General features: G+C 41.0%; 3 protein-coding genes across 3 annotated transcripts; 2 read left to right on the forward strand and 1 right to left on the reverse strand.

The window, feature by feature from the left end:
* Window positions 1-164: 164 nt before the first annotated feature.
* LOC5514652 (transcription factor COE3) lies at window positions 165-7,461 on the forward strand. Its single transcript, XM_001634712.3, has 13 exons — window positions 165-504; window positions 596-758; window positions 890-947; window positions 1,421-1,476; window positions 1,609-1,682; window positions 1,783-1,851; window positions 2,808-2,889; window positions 3,256-3,388; window positions 3,991-4,124; window positions 4,568-4,694; window positions 5,032-5,120; window positions 5,314-5,800; window positions 6,233-7,461. The coding sequence occupies exons 1-13, from the start codon at window positions 404-406 to the stop codon at window positions 6,505-6,507; spliced, it is 1,848 nt and encodes a 615-aa protein (XP_001634762.2). The 5' UTR covers window positions 165-403; the 3' UTR covers window positions 6,508-7,461.
* Window positions 7,462-7,704: 243 nt separating this feature from the next.
* Window positions 7,705-9,919, reverse strand: LOC116619463. Its single transcript, XM_048728725.1, has 5 exons — window positions 9,274-9,919; window positions 8,870-8,953; window positions 8,587-8,751; window positions 8,371-8,445; window positions 7,705-8,074 (listed from the first exon to the last, which is right to left on the reverse strand). The coding sequence occupies exons 1-5, from the start codon at window positions 9,424-9,426 to the stop codon at window positions 7,943-7,945; spliced, it is 609 nt and encodes a 202-aa protein (XP_048584682.1). The 5' UTR covers window positions 9,427-9,919; the 3' UTR covers window positions 7,705-7,942.
* Window positions 9,920-11,146: 1,227 nt separating this feature from the next.
* LOC5514653 (serine/threonine-protein kinase 38-like) lies at window positions 11,147-20,010 on the forward strand. The gene is made up of 15 exons (XM_032384286.2): window positions 11,147-11,435; window positions 11,655-11,706; window positions 13,660-13,782; window positions 13,859-13,942; window positions 14,286-14,409; window positions 14,526-14,643; window positions 15,612-15,648; window positions 15,730-15,832; window positions 15,913-15,977; window positions 16,372-16,489; window positions 16,931-16,963; window positions 17,036-17,126; window positions 18,313-18,402; window positions 18,636-18,724; window positions 19,021-20,010. The coding sequence occupies exons 1-15, from the start codon at window positions 11,290-11,292 to the stop codon at window positions 19,143-19,145; spliced, it is 1,398 nt and encodes a 465-aa protein (XP_032240177.1). The 5' UTR covers window positions 11,147-11,289; the 3' UTR covers window positions 19,146-20,010.
* Window positions 20,011-22,579: the final 2,569 nt, after the last annotated feature.

Raw genomic sequence — 22,579 nt, forward strand, 5'->3', positions numbered from 1 at the left:
TCACATTTTGTGTTCCAGTCCGATACGTGCTCCAAACTTCCGCTTCATCTTTAAGTGACTTAGGGTACGTAAAGCGGAACTCCTGATTGGTTCATCTTAACAATCATTTACATATTTGACATACGTAATTCCCTCGGGAGCTGCTACGACCTACAGAAGCAAATCCTTTGGGAGTTGAATTCGGCTCTTCTGACTGGATCTTTCGTAACAAAAGCGTTACTTCAACCTGTGGAGTCGAGATTTACGATTCGGAGACCATATGAAGGACCACCAGAGACTCTAGCGGGACAGAATTCACAACAGACCTCCCCGCCACGTTGTCCCTAAGCGCCAAAGAACAAGTAAATTCCATCACACATCGACTGAGAATTATTCGACTTTTATTCTCTCCGCGGACCAATTTATGAGCTTCGATATGCAAGAACAAGACGAAAACTCAATGAAGAATGACAGGCCGGTTGTAGGATGTTTACAACACAGGGTTTTAGAGCCACAAGTAACAAGGTCAGCAAATGAGCAATCAATTCTTCATACCGAACTCGCATCCTATTACTTTTTCCTAAAATAAAAAAACTTTTTTGAATAATTTTGACAGCACCGCGAGTGGACTTCTAGACCGCTGCCATTTCGAGAAACAGCCTCCAGCTAACCTGCGTAAAAGCAACTTTTTCCACTTTGTCCTGGCATTTTTCGATCACAACGGCCAAGCGGTTGAAATAGAGAGAGCATCGTTCATAGATTTCATCGAGCATTTGCCGGTAATGTATCATCCCCATTATAAAACACTTGTTGATGCTATAATTCTCAAGTGTAAAACTCCAAGTCCCCTAGCTCGTTAAATGTTTTTATACCTTTTCCCTTACTGGAAATATTTCTATTTCCTTTCCAGGAAGACAAAAATGTGCGCAATGGTGTCCTTTATCGAGTCCTTCTACTTTACAGCAACGGTAAGTCTAATATTTTGCTAGAATGTGTTCTTTGATGTGGTTATCATCCCGCGAAAAGTGTGTGCCAGCAAGCGATCGCTGAAGTGTGGATTTCTGCTTCTTTTTGAAATTAACATGGCCCCGCTGGGAGTATTGTGTACGGGTGGTAGAAGACGACCCAACTGTCATGGGACTTTTGCTATCACGCTTCGATATTTATTCACGATTCATACGTAATTCTTCATTCCTAGTGTCTCGTGACGATTACAGTAGAGTTTATTTACCGTTGTTGCTCGGGGAGTTAGTTCTTTTAATAAAGTTACGTATTGTATGAAAGGCACAGTGGAGGTAACATTTTGTTCTTTGAAAAAAAAAACATAGCTGAAAAGCAGTTTGTTGGCTTTCCCGCGCGGAAACCATTTCGCAGTTACTGCTGCTATCAACTTTTCTCGAAATAGTTTTCTATAACTTTCAGGAATCATTTTTTCCTGTAGGTATTCGAACAGAGCAAGATATTTTCGTTCGCCTTATTGACGCGGCGACAAAACAGGTATGTTCCAACAGTCATACTCCAAGCCTGCAAATAAAGGATTTTTTCGTTAGCTTTTCAATAAAATTTGCGTCAGTGGTAGCAGCCACTCCCTCAAATTACCTCTTTCTAAAAAGTGTTTTGCCGTTTTAGATCGTCCCGTATGAAGGGCAAGACAAAAACCCCGAGATGCGAAGAGTTCTTCTTACTCACGAAGTTATGTGCAGGTAATATTATTTTGCGCAAAATTCTCAATGCTAATTAAGTCGTATTTTGTAAAGAGTATAGGAATGCTAATCAACATATTTTGTCTATTTCTCTTTCAAGCCGTTGTTGTGAGAAAAAATCTTGCGGGAACAAGAACGAAACGCCCTCAGACCCTGTGGTTGTAGACAGGTAAATACAGCACACGACCATCCCACCATAACTAGACCGGGTCTCTAAGGACTAACAGGTTCCCTAAGGGGAAAAAAAAAAGGATTCTGGCGCGAGTGCGAAATTTGCCTTTTTAATATACCTGCAGTGTTAAACAAACTGATCCCTTATTCTGAAATGTAAAAAGCTTATAATTGTTTGTCTATTGTGTGGCTTTTGTTTGACTTCTGATTACTTCAACTCGGTACGTGTTTGTCTGCTAATACCTTACTTACTTTTCCTGCATCCTTATTGGTCAAGTCAACACTAATTGATTTATGTGGGTCATATTGAGTCGTTAGAGATTACTTCTCGCTTGATAGTCGGGAAGTCTTTTGAACTGAATGCTTTCTTGACCATTCAAGTACCAAATGACACCCCCTTTCCGTTCGATTTTATGATCGCAGACAAATGGTGTTGTCCATTGCGGATTAACTTTTCGGATACTACAACTCGTACTATCTATTTCTTTGTGCTATTGGTAGTTAATCCTAACACAAAGAGATCGAACATTCTAAGCTTCTTCGGTCGACCACCCCTGAGGACCAAATATGGTGCTTACCCGCCAGCGCAGGTTCACAAAAACAACTTAGCTCAACCGTCTCATTTCCGTATTTCCGTTAAAATCAACAGAGTACTCTTGTAGTACAAAAACACACATATGATGCAGCCATTACATAAAAAAGAGTTCGGCCCAAAACTGAATTTTACAGTTAACGTGGAAATTTTGGCGTGCAAATATTCGAGCACCGTTACTTTATCGATTTTTTCGTTATTTGGTCATCTGTAAAGGCGTAGTCGAGCATTGAAGGCTGATTTACACTCTTCGACTCTAGTTTTACGAGTGTCGCATACAACTAAATCGTGCTGTCTAATTAGCTTTTTTGGTGCTGTCTGCACAAAGGGCGCGGCGACTAACTTTGAGATCTATTTTGTAGGTATTGTCTCAAGTTCTTTATGAAATGTAACCAGAATTGTCTGAAAAATGCTGGTAACCCGAAAGACATGCGGCGGTTTCAAGTAAGTCCAACTCCGTAGTTCTGCTACAAGGGCCTGTAACCGCGTGTTTTCGGTATTCCTGTGGTTGACTGTGAGACAAGGAAGGCTGGGGAGAGCACATCATCAGACACAGGAAATTTTAGTTAAGTCCTTTACACCCAGGGCGAGGCTTCTAAACCATAAGTATAAACTAAGCAAACAACGACTGGGGAGTGAGAAAGAACATTATCCTAATACTTGATGACCAGATCCCTGCTATAACATGTCGTTCGTCTCACTACCTAGAGAAGAAGCTTTTAGGGCGCCCGCTAACGATGAGGGCTATTTCGTCTGGTTGCCCCTGCTGAGTGGTAGATTTTGAGAACTGAACGTTTCTTTTGTTTCTAGGTGCACGTGTCTACGTCTGTAGATCCCATGTACGGTATGATTGCATGTTCGGACAACATGTTTGTCCATAATAATTCCAAACATGGCCGCCGGACACGTAGCAGAGCAGACGGTAACGAGCAAGATACATCAGGTAGGTGGTACAGATGTTTGCCTACCCAGGTACCCCATTCCTTTTACCCAAGCCCCATACCCCACCCCTTCAATCATTCTCCACCCCATCCCCCTTACCCCATCCTATCCCCTTACCCCACCCCTTCCATCCTACTCCATACCCACCCCATCCCTCTTACCCTATCCCCTTACCCCACCCCATCCCTCTTACCCCACCCTATCCCCTTACCCCACCCCTTCCATCCTACTCCACGCCATCCCCCTTACCCCACCCCACCCCGTCCCCGTCCCCTTACCCCACCCCTTCTATCCTACTCCACGCCATCCCCCTTACCCCACCCCATCCCCTTACCCCACCCTATCCCCTTACCCCACCCCATCCCTCTTACCCCACCCTATCCCCTTACCCCACCCCTTCCATCCTACTCCACGCCATCCCCCTTACCCCATCCCCTTACCCCATCCCACCCCGTCCCCGTCCCCTTACCCCACCCCTTCTATCCTACTCCACGCCATCCCCCTTACCCCACCCCATCCCCTTACCCCACCCTATCCCCTTACCCCACCCGTTCACTCCCTAAAGGTTGAAAGAAACTGATAACGTAATTTTTGTTATTCCAGCTGACGACCCTTGTATTAAAGCGATCTGCCCAAATGAAGGCTGGACTATTGGGGGCTCAAATGTTATCCTCATTGGTGACAATTTCTTCGATGGGCTGCAAGTGGTGTTTGGTTCGTTTATCGTGTGGAGTGAAGTAAGTACACAAATACCTCTTTAGTATCAATAGAACAATATTCTGCTAGCTCTAAGTGGCCTGTGCTCATATACCTCGGCTAATTCCAACCACACGAATTCTACTTTCGTCACACAGCCTTACCCTCTTTCTTAAAATATGATCCAGGGTACTAAATAACGCTTTTTAAAAGAGGATTCCAAACGTCACCCTATTGTCCTCTTAGCGTAGACTACGCATTTATCAAGTGTCGGGTAAGTGTCTGAATACGCGCCAATACACTTTCACGGTGAGTCAAACAATAGTTGAGACGAGAGAACGCATGCTGTCAAACATCAAGGCGAAATAAGGATTGGAAGCTCGTTGTGTTATTAAACATAGCTCGTCTAAGTGGCGAAAGGCGCATTGTGTACCCATCAAATTTCAATTGTGCATCTCATTGTAATATATGTTGTTTTACTCAGTTCATAACCCCGCACGCCCTAAGAGTGCAAGCCCCACCCTCTCCTATGCCGGGCGTGGTCAAGGTTTATCTCATGCACAAGGAAAAGCAATATTGCAAATATGCTCCCGCAAAGTTTGGCTACACAGGTAGGTAACTTTGGTCGCTAGAAAATGCTATAAAACGTGAGACCTGTAGAGGTTAGTTTGGCACCTTGGCACCTTGGAAAATCATAGTTTAAAATATAATTTAGACCTTAATGTTAACTCTTTATTTCAATAAATAATTTATGTTTAAAATATGTTTCCATCTTAGAATGTTACATCCTTTTTTTTAAATCATACTCTCTTGTCAGAAAAGACAAGAGAGTATGAATAGCAATTAAAACCATCTTGAGCGTCAGCCTGCCCTAAGTTATGCTTTTTCTCAAATAGCGTCATGTTTAAGCCTTGTTATAACCGTTTGTTTCATTTTCCATGAATTCAGCGCTTGTTGAGCCAACAATTGACTACGGATTTCAGCGACTCTCCAAACTTATCCCACGGCATCCTGGTGATCCTGAACGAATTCCTAAAGTAAGTCGCCATTTTTATCACTAGTCCATTTCGCTTAGTCCTCGTTAGGGGATAGGTTCGCCCACCTTGAGATTGGGAGGGGAGGGGTGGGGCACGATTTTTTGTCACCCTTTAACAATGTAAGTCGAAAATTTGCACGTGATGTCCCATGCACAAAGGTTATGTATTGATTTTATGTTGATTGTGGCTGTAGGAAATCGTTCTGAAACGAGCTGCAGATCTCGCAGAGACACTGTATCAAATGCCTCGCACTCCTACGCAAGTACACCCCTCCCAGTACGCATCCACTGGCCTGGCCACGCCCAAGTCTCCCGCGCTCGTAGGGGGTCAGCATTACGTGACACTTCTCCCCGACTCGATGACCAACGTGTTCACACAATCCATCACTCCAGACAACCAGCCAATCGCATACAGTTCCCATAATGACAACGCCTCCGATCAAACCGACATGAATAACAATGTCGTGCAATCTTCTAATTCGAGTCGCCTGACGTCGAATGCGACGCTCTCTGGTGTGACAAATATGTCTAACCACGATTCACATCATAATGGTGTCATGGCAAGCTCTGATGAAGGACTTTCTGCCATAGCAACTGTTTCTAATAGTTGTTATGGTAACGGTTCTCCTGCGCTGTCTTGCATGGCTGTGCCGGCATCTCCTGGATACTTCACCGGCGCATGTAAGTGATATGCTTTGCAAGCCAGGGTAGAACACTCACGGGGGCTTGAGAAAGGCAAGGATAATAGAACGTGCGCCCTTGGATCGCCTTTTATTCAGCAACTGGCACTTCGAGAAAACCCTAGCCTGTGGTTTTGTTGAGTTTCAGAGCCGTTTTCTATATTCGCGAATTTTGTTTTGCTAGCGACTCTTTGCTAGCTCTTTCGCGCGAGAGAGCTGGGGCAAGTGTAAGGGGCGCCTGGAAAAAGGTCAGGGCGGAAAAAAAAACAGCTCTCTCGCACAGCCTTTCAAAAAGCAAACTACGAACGATTTCGCGTATTGTCGGAGAAAAAACTGCTCTGAAACTAAAAAAAAACACCAGCTACGCAGGCTCGAAAAAGCCCGCGAAATATGACTCATTCATTTTATCTCTAAATATCTCACTTTCTTCCAGTTATCCCTCAGTCTCCATCCCTTCCACCGACTCCAAACAGTGTGCCTCCTAGCTCCAACAACAGCATTTTCTCATTCCCGCCAAACATGATCCAGGCCGTTAAGCAAAAAAGCGCCTTCAATCCCGTATCCCGCGGGCCAGAAAGCACCGCTCACCCGAGGAGCCCTGCGGTCGTGCAGGGAGTTATGACCTCCACTTATAATGGCCCCTTCGCGGTCCCCGTATCTAGCGTCAATGCTTACATCAAAAGCATACAGCCACAAGTCAAACCTTAGAAAGTCCAAAAGACACAAGGATCAATGTGAGTGTTAGGACCAGACTCGTCCTAGCACTCACGCCCCTCTCAATTCATGTGCGTCTAATCGTGGATTTACAGCTCTTTGTAACAGCGCAACTTAGTATTTCAAAGTACGAGTACAGTACAAATTTATAAGGGGTATTTTTTTCCCTCGAGCCCCCTTGTCAACAAGCTCGCTGGCTGTCAGCTTGAATACAGCCGCGGGGAGTTTTAAAATGTGTCTTGTAACATACAGATTTCATATTTATTTATTGCTATCTCAAAATAGAGAAAACACGAGTAATATAATTTGATATACCAAAGGTGTGCTTAATATTTATCAAAAATAATTTGAGGGACGAGGGGAATGAGAAGTAATCTTTACAGCTTACCTTCCCCCTCCCCCCGAGGAGTGACATGGGTGCTATCATACCCCCTTTGTATTTTTATATTATAGTATTTATTGAGCTTTAAACATTTTCTACCCAGGATTGGCTGAGGGGGTGTGCGCAGCCATAGGTATCATATGGAAAAGGCACAGTATTTGAAGACCCCTTCATTAGAAATGACCCACTTTTTGGCCGCCAAGGAGGGTGCGCGCGCACCCTGCGCACCCCTTGTGTACGGGCCTGTCACTGAGCGCATCTATACTAAGGATACCAGGGGGCCCGAGGTCTATTTTGCAATCGAAATGAGCCTCTAGAATCACTACTAGTAGTAGTATCAGGGGTTGTCTGGCACTGATATGTGATTGGTTATAAAGTGACTCAGGGAACAAGATGTCAATAGTGCTTAAAACTGGTCCTTTTTGCGTGTAGTACCATTTAATCACAAGAGTACAATAACATCCTTGAGCGGAGGTGGCCAATAGTTCAAAGGGAAAGTTATAAATGTAGCCTGTTAGTTACCTATACATTGTACATAAATGAAAATAAAGTAATAAATAACTGAATCATTTGTGAGCAGTATAGCAAATAAGGAGTTTTATCTTAGAGTGGATTTTAAAAACCCGTGAAATACTATTTAGTTTATTTAGTACTAATACTAATAATGTTCTGGCTTGACTATTACAATTTAACAATTACATTTTGTAGCATGGGATTTTAAAAACCCGTGTTTCAACTTATCTGTATTCACTTCTTATCCCCCCTTCTCCCTTTCTGCGGTACCCGAATAAACATTTATGTCGAGTTTGTCTCATTTTTTTTCTTTGAAAATTTTATTGTACGGTTTACACTTTCTACACAAGCCATGCTTTGATATGATTTCACTGTATAATAAACACTGGATACAATATTTAAAATTGTTTACAAAATAGAAATAAAAAATGTTTAATATAAAGTATTTGGATAGCCCTTTACTCTAAAGAAACTGTATCTGACCCATGCACGGCATGGAACACCAACTTGCGTTGTCTGTCCCGTTACACGGGGTTATTTTGCGACTGTTGGGTGACTCAGCATGGAAGCCAGCCTCTTTAACTCGTCTGGGATTATGTAAGTCATCTCTTGTAGCGTCGCGTATGTTCGCATCTGATTCAGCTTGCTGGGGTTACTTATCATCGGCTGAAAAGATGAGAATGAAATGTCAGTTTAATGTTTGCTCTGTAAAGAGTAGTACTAAGATTTTACGTAAAAATCCGAACCGTACAAACTGCACTAACACGATCTTGTTTTATTTATTTATTTTTTTTTTTTACTACGGGCGTTGGACCAAGTGAGGGACTGCAAAGCTGCAAAAAGCAGGAGGAACCCCGTAACAAGACTTGACCTTATTCTTGTTATTGCGTATGTACGTCAATGCAAAGATACGACTTGCAATCAAGTTGTAGAAAGAAAAGAAAAATGGGGTAGGCACTTACCCGAATTTTTTGATCCAATGTGTGACCAGTGAGCATAGAAAAGCTTGGAGGATGTGAGCCAAACATCGACTTGTACTAGAAAATACAATAAAATGACCATTTATAGGGCAACAGAGAGGCACTTAAGACTTGGAAAAAGAGGTTGGTGTTTTTTTTTTATGTTGGCGCGCATAGTCTTGATAATATACATCATCTCATTATAGCGTAGCGACTCACTGTTTCTGAAGCGATCACGTGAGTGTCTTTAAGCGCGGTTTTCAACTCCCGCAACACCTCAGTGGCCGGGCCATTTCTCTTTCTCTCATCCTGCACCGCAAGAGATATGGGAACGCGAAGCACGCCGGTAATGTTACAAATCCTTCCGAGAATATGCTTGTCGTTCTGTTAAAAAAATGATATTCTAGGTAAATATAGGCTTTGTCGTATTGGGCTACCTGTGCATAGCGCGAAGAATGTCTACTATTTATCACAGAACTTGACCGCTATGTCAAAAGCTTACCGTTAGGGGCTGGGTACCAGCGGACTGAAGCAGCCCCAAATGCAGCCAAAAGGGTGGGCGTAGTTTCGAAAGATAAGCAGTTTCCTACAAGAAATAATACAATAAGCGAGTGAACACGATTCTAAAACTACAATTTTGTTCACATCATACAGCTCCAATTCAAAACAGTTATGAACATTTGGAATGAAGCTAACCATAAACATAACAGGTGCCTAGGTGAAGTAATTGCTGTTTGCTCTGGGAAAAGGGGTCCGCGGAATGGGGTTTTATACTTATATATATATATATATTTTTTTTACCCCTTAGAGGGAGCGCTAATTTGATGTGGAGCGCATGTTTAACTAGACACTTTAACTAGATACTATTCCATGTATATTCACACTATAAATGCCAGATGCACTTACGAATTTTGTAAAAGCTTTGCTGGATTTCTCCTCAAGAACTCTACGGTAAGTCTCTAGAAGGTTTGGCCGCAGTGGAGCTCCGTCCCCACAGACACAGAGGCAGAACAAAGCCATGGTACCGGCAACAACTGAGAGCATACGAGGATTTCCCATCTTGGACTTCGCAGAATTTTGTTTTAAAAACACTGGCTTGTTTGAAATTTAGATTGAGATGTTTGCAGTTCAAATGACTTCTTGTTATCGTCCTGGCTAACTCAAAAGTGATTCTAGGGAGAAGCAACTCCTTGCTTTTAAAATAAACATCCTAGGTGTCGTCTTGGATCATGAAGCAAAAATAAAAACGAACATTGAACCGACTTTGAAGGAAGTTTCCCCCTCTGAGAAAATTCCCTAACATTGAAAGAATGTACCCTTTTTACTAGGATGTATTATTGACATCATTTTTGTTAATTGCAATAAACCCTGTTCTTCCGGATACTATTTGACGCTCGTTCCTATTTTTGACTTTTCCTATTTCTGGGAATTGACCCCACCAGGCTACTAGGGTATGGTTGAAATGCCGGAACACTCGGCACGATTACGAGGTTGTAACTACTGCTACTTGACACTTATTGGGGAAACTTCTGAACAGTTTATACACCAGCTATTTTAAGAATTATTACGGAAATTTTCTCATATCTACGCGCTCTAGTACTTTAATAGAGCCCCGCGTTTGCAAGTACCCGTCTGCAACTTCCAGACGTAAGAGTTGTGTTTTCTTTTAAATCATCGTTCGACAGAAAAGAAACAAAAATTTCTGAAAACTAAAATTTTCAAAGAGAAAATCAACGACAAACATTATCTTTGTTCAGCTATATCCGCGATTCCCAGAAATAAACTTGATACTCCACAAAATTTGAGTCACGCAATACTTAATACGATACAACATATACATACGACTGTTAGAATAGTACTTAAAAATAATAGCATGCTAGAAATGCAATCAATTCATAATGGTTTATTTGAGCTAGCATTTATTTATTGCTTAACCAATAGAACTTTTAGTTTTATTAGAACTATCTATATATATAAATACGCCGACGACGACTCAGCAACCTCGCGTATTCATCGACACTTGGTACACCCCGTTGACCTTTCAGGCAAGCAAAGAACACAATAAATACCCTCACACTAACTGTTCGTAAAAAATTCTTCTAAACATCCGGGTATTGCCTTTTTATTGCACCAGACTTCCTGGTAGCTGAGCAAGTGGAATATCCCGAACAGCACGCTCGGGGAATGACCCAGACTGCCAGAATTGCCCCCGGTGATTTTGATGGATCTATCGCGATTTTGTTGCCACCCTGCTGGCAGAACCCGTTTTCTCTCTATTTCGTTGGGATGGCGTTCGCAGTGCATATGCAATTTCTTTCTATTCTTTTTTTTCTTTCAATTTCGCGAGCACAGGATTATTTTCTCATGTCACAGACTTACCCTAGCAAAGGTGCACGTGCCCGTAGGTTATTCTTCCTAGGGTCGGAGGGTAAAAAAATGCCTCTTGGGAACCATTTGGGAGGCAATAACCAGGAACGGGTTCCTAGGAAGCTGGTCAACGCTAACCCAGGGATGAATGCTCCTTTTATCCAATCAAATGTCAAGATAGCCGTATTTATCCCTGGATTAGCGCTAATGAGAATCATGACAAGTTCTCGTATTTTCGATTTTTTTTTGTTCTATTTATTTCGATTTTTGTTTTTTTGTTCTATTTATTACGATTTTTTTCTATTTTTTTCATTTTTTTTCCTCGTGCGAAGAGTTTCCCGGGCCAACCAGATCGTGCTTTACATGATAAACATTTATTGGCTTGCCAATCTGTTAGCCAATCAGAACAACTGTTAGAAGTTGCCCAGGTCCAACTCGGTCGTTGCCTGTGATCCGGCGGATTTTGCCGAAAGATGAGGGTTTGAAGCAAAACGAGGAATTTTTTCACGATTTGGGTCTGTATCTAAGCAGTTGACACCCAAAGCCGTTGCACGAATGGCTGGTGCGGCTACGGCTTCGGGTTCCAATGGAGCTCCTTGCCCGTATTCGAGCCACACTCTAGAGAAAGTCGCCAAAACCAAAGCGACATTGGAGAGTTTTTATGCATGTTTAGTTTCGCAGCATTACGAACGAAAAAATAGGTAAGATAAAAGCAAACCCATTCAAACAATTCAGCTGGCATTATCATTTAGTCAAGGGCTGATTTGAGAGCTCCTATGAGATATATGAGAAGTTTGATTGCCTGTCGAAGCCTCTCTACCCCATATGGTTATCGACGAACTGAATAACTTGCTTCTGCCATTAGATCGTTCCGTTGTTGTGTTGTGTTGGTTTCTAACCTTTTCTTCTTTGGGTCACAGGTTGAAATTATTAGAGCAATCCATGACACAACAGGGATTGTCTGAGGCAGAGGTGAGCACATATGTTATCACTTTAGCTATGTTCGTGTTGAATATATGGACGTAAATACACACAATCGCGAAGTATTGTGTGTTGGTCTCTGGGGCTTCGCAGTTTATTTAAAGCGCAACATGATTTTTTATAGACCGCGATACTGGGTTGAGTTTCTAAACTCAAGGATAAGGTAGACAGATCTCTATTCCCTGATTAACACAAGTGGAATAACCATCAATCGGATTTCCTATTTAATTGATACGCAGTTTATTCAAATTGTTGGTCAAACTTTCATAATTCGTGATTTGTATCATCTAGTTGTTATTATTCAAAAGTGTTTATTTGAATAACAATAGCAAATAAGCTTTCGATTTAAATTCATAGATAGTCCGAATTCCGTGTTATTTTGTTAAACATTCGTGCATTTTCCCATTTTTGCAATCTCCTATGAGATTTGATTTCTATATATTTAGTAAGTACTTATATAAATATACTTTACAAATATCAGAACAGTCTTGTGGAAAAACGTTTTTCATTGCTCCCTCTTGAGAAAATATTGTTGATAAGCAGGGGAATTTAAGTGATGGAAAAGCACCATGTTTTACTTAATATTTCATAGCCTTCAAATTTCGGTCCCTCCTTTGTACCACCCAATTGGTTGTTTTCCATATGGGGGATGGAGGTGGGGGATAGAAGTATTTTCTCATATTTTAATTTTGAACTGTGAGCATCTGGCTTTTTTTTTTTTTTGTAATCAACCCTTTGAAATTTAGCTGTCTTTTATTTCCCTTTAGAGTTAAAGTTTGTTAGGTTTGTTGTTCTACTGTCCACAGTTTCTGTGGTGTTATATGTTACGTGATTACTTTACTGATTATTCTTAGTGCTATATTTAGATGATTGACAACACAATGATACTGTATTATATTACCTACTCCCATGTAGATCTGATCTCTCTCTCTCTCTCTTTGTGAATAAACTATTGAACACAACACGTAACATTATGCTGTAGACGTGCAAACTTAGATAGAAATAAATTGGATATTTCTTGTGTCATTGGTATCTATTCAAGTTCAAACGGCCGTGGGCAGAGCTGTGACAGGCCTCGAAATATAGGGGGGAGGGGAGGCATGATACAGGAGCATAAAGAAAATTTTGGTGGGCACAAACATGCCCCTGCTGATCATTTCCTTATAATTCATAAAATATAAGGGGAGCACTTGCCTCCAGGGCCCTACCCCCTTCTACAGCTTTGTGGACGTTTTAACGTTAAAGGCAGGATTAGTTATTTGCAATTTTGGGATGCATATTATTATAACAAAGAAGTGTATTCAATCAGATCTCCAGAATATCCAGAAAAACAGTAATGTAAGTAACTGAGTAACTGGGAAATTTCAGAAGCTTTGAATATTTTGGGTTTTGTTATGGTTGGCCAATAAAACACCTCGCAAAGTATCATGCAAATTGTTTTTTTCCTGTAAGGGAAGGGACTCTAGAAAAGTAGACAAGGGTGCTAGACCTATCTTTTAGGGTATAAAATTCTTACCAACTTCAGCAGCCGGCTGCCAGTGATAGCTGTTTTCTGGTCTTTGCTGGCTCTTTTTTCTATATTTCTCTTTCATAATTTGAAGATGCAGGCTTTTTTTCGCCACCAAAATCCAAAAAGCTGGCAAAATCTAGCAGATTTTAAAAAGTTAACATAACATTACAGGATCCATCAGCCAATTAAAACAGGCATTGTTCTTATGGTTAAAAATTCCCTCAACCACACCCAATGTGCTATCTCTTAGGGGTAAGAATTGTTGTTGACCACGCCCTTAGTGCTATCCCTTAGGATTAAAATTGATTTTTTCGTTTTTAACTGTTCTCAACTATTTCGCCCTTCAAAATTACATGACATTTTAATCATGGAGTACATATGCCACAGAAAAATAAAGTTGTTATGCTTTCTTTTTTTAACATGGCTGACATCAGAAAGAGGAAAGAAGAAAACTTCATGCCCAAAAAGAGACTGAGTTTCTTCGACTAAAGAGATCTAGAATTGGGAAGGAGGATTTCGATTCTTTGAAAGTCATAGGTCGTGGAGCATTTGGTGAGGTAGGTCTTTTTGTTTAAATTTGTTGACTGTAATGTATTCTCTTATTGATATCACCATCTCCTTTACTTTTCTCAGGTTCGGCTTGTGCAGAAACAGGACACAGGACATGTTTATGCCATGAAAATACTTCGAAAAGCTGATATGTTGGAAAAAGAACAGGTTTGATAAATGTCTCTTAATTCCTTGGTTAAAAATGGGGTTTAAAACACAGAGAGATCTGCAAAAAAAGTTGGAATAACTCTTTTGAATAACTCATTATTTTGCATTTTAAGTCAGAGTAGAGATCCTGTGTTTTGGAAAGTGTAAAACATGTCTGTCTACTTTGGAAAAAAAGTGAAGCCCTATAAAAATGCTAGTCTGGAGGTATTTTTTCTTTTGATCATACATGATTAACCTGTATCAAAAGGGGTACAAAGCACCTGGGTGCTCTACTACACTGTCTAGTCTTTTCTTGGTCTGGCTCACAAGCAATATCAGAGGTTTGTTTGATGGTGTGTTTTAGGTGGCACATGCACGAGCTGAGAGAGACATTCTTGCAGAAGCTGAAAATCAATGGGTTGTAAAGATGTACTACTCCTTTCAAGATGACTATTACCTGTTCCTGGTCATGGAGTTTTTACCTGGGGGTATTTTAATATTTTACTTTCGAATTTTCCCTTGTTTTCTTCCATCTCTCTCTTTCTCATCGTATCTTAAGGTCTGTAATGATGATGAACTGACTTTTTGTAATTTTACCTGGTAGGAGACTTGATGACCTTGCTTATGAAAAAGGATACCTTTACTGAAGAAGAGACAAGGTTCTACATTGCTGAGGCCCTTCTAGCGATAGACTCTATACACCAGCTTGGGTTTATTCACAGGTACATGAAACTAAAAATGAAAATTATCTTTATTTTAATATACCAGTAGTAACCAACAGGGTTATGCAGTGTGAGCTCCAAAGGCATTATGGTATTTGCTCTAGTAAGCGCTGCAGCGCTGATGTCATTTTCAGTGTGTCTTGTGCAAGGGTTATTTGTGGATAAAGTGCTTATTTGCAAATTCATAAAACTCTTCATTGTAAATTTAATTCACTTTTAGTTACCATATTTGACATTGCTAACTAAGTTTTTATTTATTTTTAAATAATCAAAGCTCTTTGAGCCAACTCGTGAATGCAAATGTATTTTTCTAGCTATCTTCTTGTGTGCATGAAAGATAAACAGATATAAGGTGGCTTTACTGAATTCTTAAGTGGCTAAATTTACTTTTAATAGGCAAAACTTGCTGCACACCAAGACATTGCTCGACATTGCTAAATAAGATCCAAACCTGAGTAAAAATACTTGACTTGTGTAAAAACCTGGTTGAATTTGATTGGCTGATTAGCCAATTGACATGTTAAAACAATGTGAACATGTGTGCATTCCATGCATACCAATGGGATAACCAAAAAGCCAGTGTTGAGTACTTCGAACTCCCATAACATGCTGCTGGCCATGTTGAAATTAGTCTGCAGGACGTATTGCTTTGTAACATGCAATGTTTGCTAGCTTGGATGGCTGTATTGCAAAAAAACTGACCTACATTAGGCTAGCATATTTTAGGCAAAGGACATCCTTTTCTGCACGCTCACATCCTTTTCTGCACGCTCTTAGAACCAATCAAAATACTGTATTTAGTGCTGCACCCTTTTTTTAATGTCAATATTCATGTGGTCATGAAGACATTCAAGTCAGCCTCTTGCTGCCAATTATTTTCTTCATTCATTTTTGTGCTCATATGAGCCCCACTCAAATGCTTCCTTTTTAGCCTTAAACTATTTTTATTATTAATCTTCCTTTTTCAGAGATATCAAGCCAGATAACTTATTGCTTGATAGTAGAGTAAGTATGAATTTTCAATTTGATTATGTTTTTATTTTTGTTACACGATGTTTTTTTTAATATCGTTTATTCTCCCCTCAGGGTCACATAAAGCTTGCAGATTTTGGTTTGTGCACAGGCTTGAAAAAAGCTCATAGAACAGAATTCTATCGAGACATCTCACCAGCTGATATCAAGGATTTCTGTAAGTTTAGTTGACATTAATATTTAATTTTGCTGATCCCTATTGCTTACAGTACATACTATGTGTTTGAATGATTTTAGCAAATGGAGATCCCCTAGATTCTAAACGAAGAGCTGCCACTTGGAAAAGAAATAGGAGACAACTGGTAATTTTTCATCTTTAAAAAAGAGTGAGAGGGAGGGGGTAGAAGATTGGGGAGAGGATGAAGAAACAGGTAGGGATAGAAGATAGGGTGGGGCAGAGTGAGGGGCGGAAGGGGTAGAAGAAAGTGTGGTGGTAGGGGGAGTAGGTAGGTGGGAGAGAATTAAGGTGGTGCCAACAAGGGATGTAGCAGTATCGAGTATTTAATTGACGCCAGAAAAAAGAATGAAAAATTAGACAAAGTTAGGCAGTTTAGGAGGAAAAGAAAAGGTAAAAAATGTTTTGATTAGGTATCTTAGTATGGTTAGGCAATATCCAATAAAAATGCATGTACCATAACAATGCACGCAGTAAGTTTAAAACCAAAGTTAACCATCAAGGTTTGTTTTTGTACCAAGGCATATTCCACTGTTGGAACCCCAGACTACATCGCGCCAGAAGTTTTTATTCAACAAGGCTACACTAAAAGCTGTGACTTTTGGTCCTTGGGTGTTATTATGTATGAAATGTTGATTGGTGAGTCTTTTCTATCCTATTCATCCTGTGTTGATTGCTTGCAATATGTGTGTCAGAGATAAGGATTTATGTTGAAGCATATCACAGTCTTTTACTAGCATTGATTATGTTTGAATCATAGCTTTAAACTTATCAGGGCTTTGATACTGGTGTCATTAGTAATCCAAAGCTCATATTTATTTTATTTTTTTTCAGTCTGTATTCTTTTTAGTCACTTTGTTAACCATTTTGAACCATTATATGATTTCATTATCTGATGTCATGTTAAAGAATGTAATTTTAAGGAAGCAGCAACATAACAACCAAAAGTTTGCACCGTTTTAGTGTATTCCTAGTATGTGAATAAGTTTGAGGCTTCTCAGTAGTTTGTGACCTCTTGAAACTCTGCCTTGTTCTTGCCTTGTAACACGATAAAACAGTTTGCTTTTTTCTTTATTACAGGTTATCCACCCTTCTGTTCTGAGAGTCCTCAAGGTACAAAAACTTTCCATTAGAAGTGAGTTGCTGTAAGTTACTTGTTGTTGACCCCTATGATTTATCTTTCAGAGACGTATAAGAAAGTAATGAACTGGCGTGAAACACTGGTGTTCCCACCAGAAATGCCAATTTCTCCAAATGCTAGAGACCTTATATCAAGGCAAGTTTAAATTTATATCTTTTGGTTCCCCATTTTGTGAGGGGAATTAAGCCAGTATTAAGGATTGCAATAGGCAATACAATGTGTTAGCGAGTCAACATATGGGGCTTCTTGCCTTTGAAACATGTTCAATTCCCAGTTGAGAGATGGATTGTATCAAAATTTCTATTTCATGGCCCTGATTTGACTTGATGAATGTATGTGAGCTTACTAAAGGCTTGTGTTTCTCAAGCTATCATAGGGGGCCTGGTATTGCTCTGTAATGCATAAATCCCCATCACAATTGGGTTTCATTCCTAGTTTGATTTCATTCCTAGTAGTTTGATTCCTAGTTTTTACATGTTTCAAGTTAGTTATAGTCTCCCATTTGCACTGCCAGATTTTCTCTGGGTTTTCCAGTTTTCTTCCCCTCACAACAACCAGCCATTTCTAGTTGTATTCCATGGTCAGACTTGTGTCCGCATACTTGTGTCCGCATACTTGTGTCCGCAAATGGCCTTTGCATACCTTTCAACTCTCCTGCATTAGGCCGGAGTCTCGAGATTTCAGACCTCTTCTCCCGCTCTCCCGCATAGAGCACCAAATCTCCCGCTTTTATACGATTTTTATCAGTTTATTGCTTCAGAAAAATCTTTATATTGAAAATCGCCATTTTGCCTATTTTCCTTGTGTAGCACCATTGCGTGTGAGAGCTTTCTAAACTGCAAACATCTGCTGAGTGCTGATTGGCTTAATGAAAGCCATTTAGCTGCTTTAGCTTGTGAACTCCCGGTGAGGGTATACCCAGCCCCTCCCCAAATAATAAATATACCTACCCCTCCCCAAAATTCTCAAGCCTTTCGATTTTCTGGGGTTCACAGGTATACCTCTTCCTGAGGCACCTATGTCTTTAACTTGACCATGTTATGTCCTGCACTAGCGATGCTGTATTCTAGCTGCAATGAGAGTGAGAGCAATGTGAATGTCACTTTTTGTTTGTTGCTTGTACTTACTATGGCATTTTTATTTATAAAGAAATAACGAGATATTTTCACGAGATGACCAAAAGACAGTGCACCTGTTTCCTCGAAATTGTGAAAAGCTGTTGGCTTTTAAACTAAAAAAAAAAAAATATGACTTTTTAAGCCCAGCTGTAACTCTGTACTGTATTTTAAGCTATTAAAAAAATTGAATGACTTTTTTCTAGATTGTGTTGTAATGCAGACGAGAGACTAAGCAATATTGAAGATATAAGGGCACAACCATTTTTCAAATATGTTGATTGGGAAAATTTACGGTAAGCTTTATGTTGAGTTTTCTCAATTGGTCTGCCAAATTCTATTGTGTTGGCTGCTAGCTGGTCCTGTGTTGTTTGGAAAAAAGACGAATTACTGTACATATATCCACACTAAATGGGGTCAGAAAAGGAGCTTTGGTCAGATCAACCATTCATTTTTTGCTTAATTCGATTGTTCCCAAATATATTGGGTGGTGTTGAATGTGCTTTTGTCATTTCATTTTCGTCCTCAGAGACAGGCCAGCAGCCCTTCCAATTCAAGTCAAATCAATAGATGACACTTCAAACTTTGATGAGTTTCCTGAAACAGATTTAGATACAAGTAAGAGTAATTCACTGTTACTTTGGTTTTATAATTTCCATGATCGATCCTGCTGCAAGAGGAAATAAATTAATTTTAAATTAAGTTTGAAGGTTTCCACCCTCATCCAACTTAACATTTTCTCGCACATGTGTTGACAGACAGTACCTCCATCCTATAATTCTAGTAAATCCTATCACAACAACTTTGCAAAGGGTAAAGGAATTTCCTTAAAGAAACCCCCACCCATTAAATTTCTGCCTTGTGATGTTTGTGCCATAGAGATGATAACATTCCATTCTTTTGTTTTTCACTAGATTGGTTTAATGACACAGCACAGAAAGAAACTAGTACTCATAGCAAAGACTGGGTATTTCTTAACTACACGTTCAAGAGGTTTGAGGGACTTACACAGAGAGGTGCAAGGTTACCAGCACTGTAGCTAACCACCTTTTAAAAGAATTCACATTTTGTATAATATTTCTACAATGAGTTCACGAAGCGGTAATTTGTAAATTGGGTTTTTGTTTAGCAGTACTGCTCAGAATTTCTAGTAGATATTGTTTAGGTTAGAACAGTGGCACTGCTGAGAAAAAGTAATGTGCACATGTGATTGGCATACAGTATGCAGGGTTGGGATAAAAAACAACTTTCCCTTTTAAAGGCATATTTATAATTATCTGTTTAAAAAGTTGGTTTCATGGTTTTAAAACTCAGACAGGGATTTGTTTATGAGTTGACAAAGCATTTAAGTCGTTATTGGGAAATGCTTGGCGATCAACTGATTGTTAAAAGAAAACATTTTGTTGCAGGCCTGTAGCCAGGATTTTGAGCATGGGGAGGGGGGGGGAGGTGTTTAACCATTTAGCTGACCATTTTCCCTTAGGTATCTCTTCCTAGCATCCAGTGGTTCTTAATTTTCCTTTATTAGAGTTGTCCTTCCAGTATAGTGGGATTTTCTTCCGAAACCCCCCCCCCCCCCCCCTGGCTATGGGCCTGTGTGGCATTTTGTTTGATAGAGTAGTACAGCATGTTAGTCTCATTTTCGATGCACTGTCATAAAAAAATTCCAAATCAAATAATGCCAGCTTTCAAATAAGACCCTACAAGGCGACCAAATATTTCGTTAAAATTACAGTGACAAATGTGCTAGGCATGTGTCGTTCACCTTTTTTGTAAATATAAGCCTAACATAGCGTTCTAAATTCATAAAACAATCCATTACTAAAAAGGGGTCCATTTTTTAAACAACACATCTTACCCCACCAATTGCTTTAATTTACATTAAATAAAATGGGGAAAATATATTTGCAATTTGTGAATTACCCAATTTTATTTTATATGGAGTCCACGACCCCCTACTGTACATACATCTAAAAAAAACTCCCTATATTTTCTATTCCTTTCCCTATATTTTTCATTCAGACAACTGTCCACAAACATTTGATGTTAATAATATACAACTTATACAAATCTGAATGTGATTATCGCGACATCAAGGCAAGTGAAACCTTTTGGCAGATCAGGTCCATAAAGATCAAGGTGCAAATAAGGCAAAAGCATTTGCGTAGGCTGTACGCAAACCCACCCCACCTTCAAGCATGACATCACAATAACCAACAATGACTAACTTCTAACCTTTACCCACACCCACTTAACGTGACAAACTGGAAAAAAGAACTGGATGGAGACTGACAAAGACTTTCTACTTGCTGGCATGACTAATGGCTTCAAACTCGTATCTGACGACACTACGTTATACCCAGCGGCAGTAGATAAATAGAAATCGGCTACAAACGACTTAGCGCAATATTACATAGAAAAACAGATACGGCAAGAGTTAGCGGCGGGCAATTACGTGCGAAGATCTGCCAAGCCTGCTATCGTGAGCGCCTTCGGAGCTATTCCCAAGCCGAATTCAGCCGACTTCCGCATTATCCACTACTGTAGCCGGCCACCAGGGAAAGCTGCGAACGACTACATGACAAACAACTACTTTAAATACCAAACTCTTGACAGCGCAGTCAAGCTAATCAAGCCCAATTACTACTTGGCTAAGATTGATCTAAAAAGCGCGTATCGCTCTGTTCCTATTCACCCTAATTCCTATAATGCGATGGGGAATGTAAATGGCGCTTTACGGGTGACAGTGTTGATACATACATGCATGACACCAAATTAGCGTTTAGGTCAAAGAAGGCACCAGAGATTTTTAACCGCTTAACGCAGGCGGTGCGGCGCACGAAGCGCAGAGGTTACTCGTCGGTACCAGGAATGCGAGGCGGCGCATAAAATTCTACTTGAGTTATTGCAAAGCTTAGGTTTCACCTGGGACCAAGCGGTCCCACCGTGCCAGCGCTTGACCGTTTTAGGCATAGATATTGCTAGCGTAACATGCACGCTTTCATTACCTAAGGAAAAACTGGCAGAACTTAGGGCTCTTATCAACCAGTTCTCACGGATGTCGCACGCAACTAAGCAGGAGCTCCAGTAGCTTGCGGGTAAAATGAATTGGGCTGTGCGCGGCGCGCGCACGTTCACGAGACGCGTCATAGATGCTATCGCCCCGCTGCGCAGACCTAAGCAAAACTCGCCTCACTCGCGCATTGCACGCTGATATCGCGTGGTGGAAGGAATTCATGGATTCCTTCCACGGCAGGGTATTTTTCTTAGACGACATCCCGATAGACGTCTTGTTTACGGACGCATCCTCGCTGGGGGCAGGCGCTTTTTTTCCGCGGCGACCACTTACAAGTGGAATGGGCCACGGCAATGCCCGAATGCGCTCACTTGCACATCAACCTGATGGAGGTAATTCTTGGCGCGAACCCGCTTCTCCACACAGTCAACCAGGTTGTCATGCATGTTATCGACAAGAGCTCGTCACGCAATCACTTCATAATGGCTTGCCTTCGTGACATGTTTTGGTTGTTGGTCCCTTCTCGCGACAACACAATCGCAGATGCACTCTCGCGCCTAAAACCTCTCCCTCTACTGTAGGTTCGCTGCCGGACAGCGTTTCGGATCGCCTGCAGCACTGTCGGACTTAGAAGTCGCGGAGTACCGGTCTTCTTCCCTCGCGGATTCCTCTAAGCGTACATAAAAAACTCACCTAAAGTCCTATCTAACCTTCTATTGTTTCATGGGTTACCAACCTGTGCCTGCAAGCACAGAGACGGTTTGCCGCTACGCCTAGCTCACTCATACAAGTACTCTTCCATTCCGCAGTATCTCAACATTATCGTTTTCCTGCACAATGCCGCGGGCTACGTTAATCCGCTCTCTAACAATTGGCTTATCTCGTGCAACCTTAAGGGGATTAGAAGCAAGCTTGGAGACTCGCGATCACGCAAGCAACCGATAACGCCTGAGCTCTTTCTGCGCCTTGCATCCCGACTCAACCTAAACTCATCTTTGGGCGCCAACTTCTGGGCAGCCTGCCGGGTGGCGTTTTACGGTTTCTTTCGGAAGAGTAACGTCATGGTCCAATCTCTCTCCGCCTTTGACCCCGCCAAACACCTTACTAGAAGAGACTTCACCTTTCACAGCTGGGGTGTATTGGTATCAGTAAAGTGGACCAAAACAATCCAGTTCCAACAGTACAAGCTTACTATGCCCCTGCCACGTATCCCTGACTCTTTACTTTGTCCCGTTGCAGCGCTCTTTAAGGCCTTCACCTTGATTCCCAACACACCACACAACTTTCCAGCCTTTGCATTTCGAGAATCTAACAACCTCAAGCCTCTTACGTAATCGCTTCGCTCAGTCGTTGACGCCGCTTCGCGAAGTTCGGAGCCTCTGGTACCCAGGTACGAGGGGGGATGAAGCCGCTCGAATAAGCAGACGGAAAGTCACAAATACCTGAATGATGGGCAA

The sequence above is a fragment of the Nematostella vectensis genome, chromosome 6, assembly GCF_932526225.1.
Source record: "Nematostella vectensis chromosome 6, jaNemVect1.1, whole genome shotgun sequence".
In the NCBI taxonomy this organism is placed as follows: domain Eukaryota; kingdom Metazoa; phylum Cnidaria; class Anthozoa; order Actiniaria; family Edwardsiidae; genus Nematostella; species Nematostella vectensis.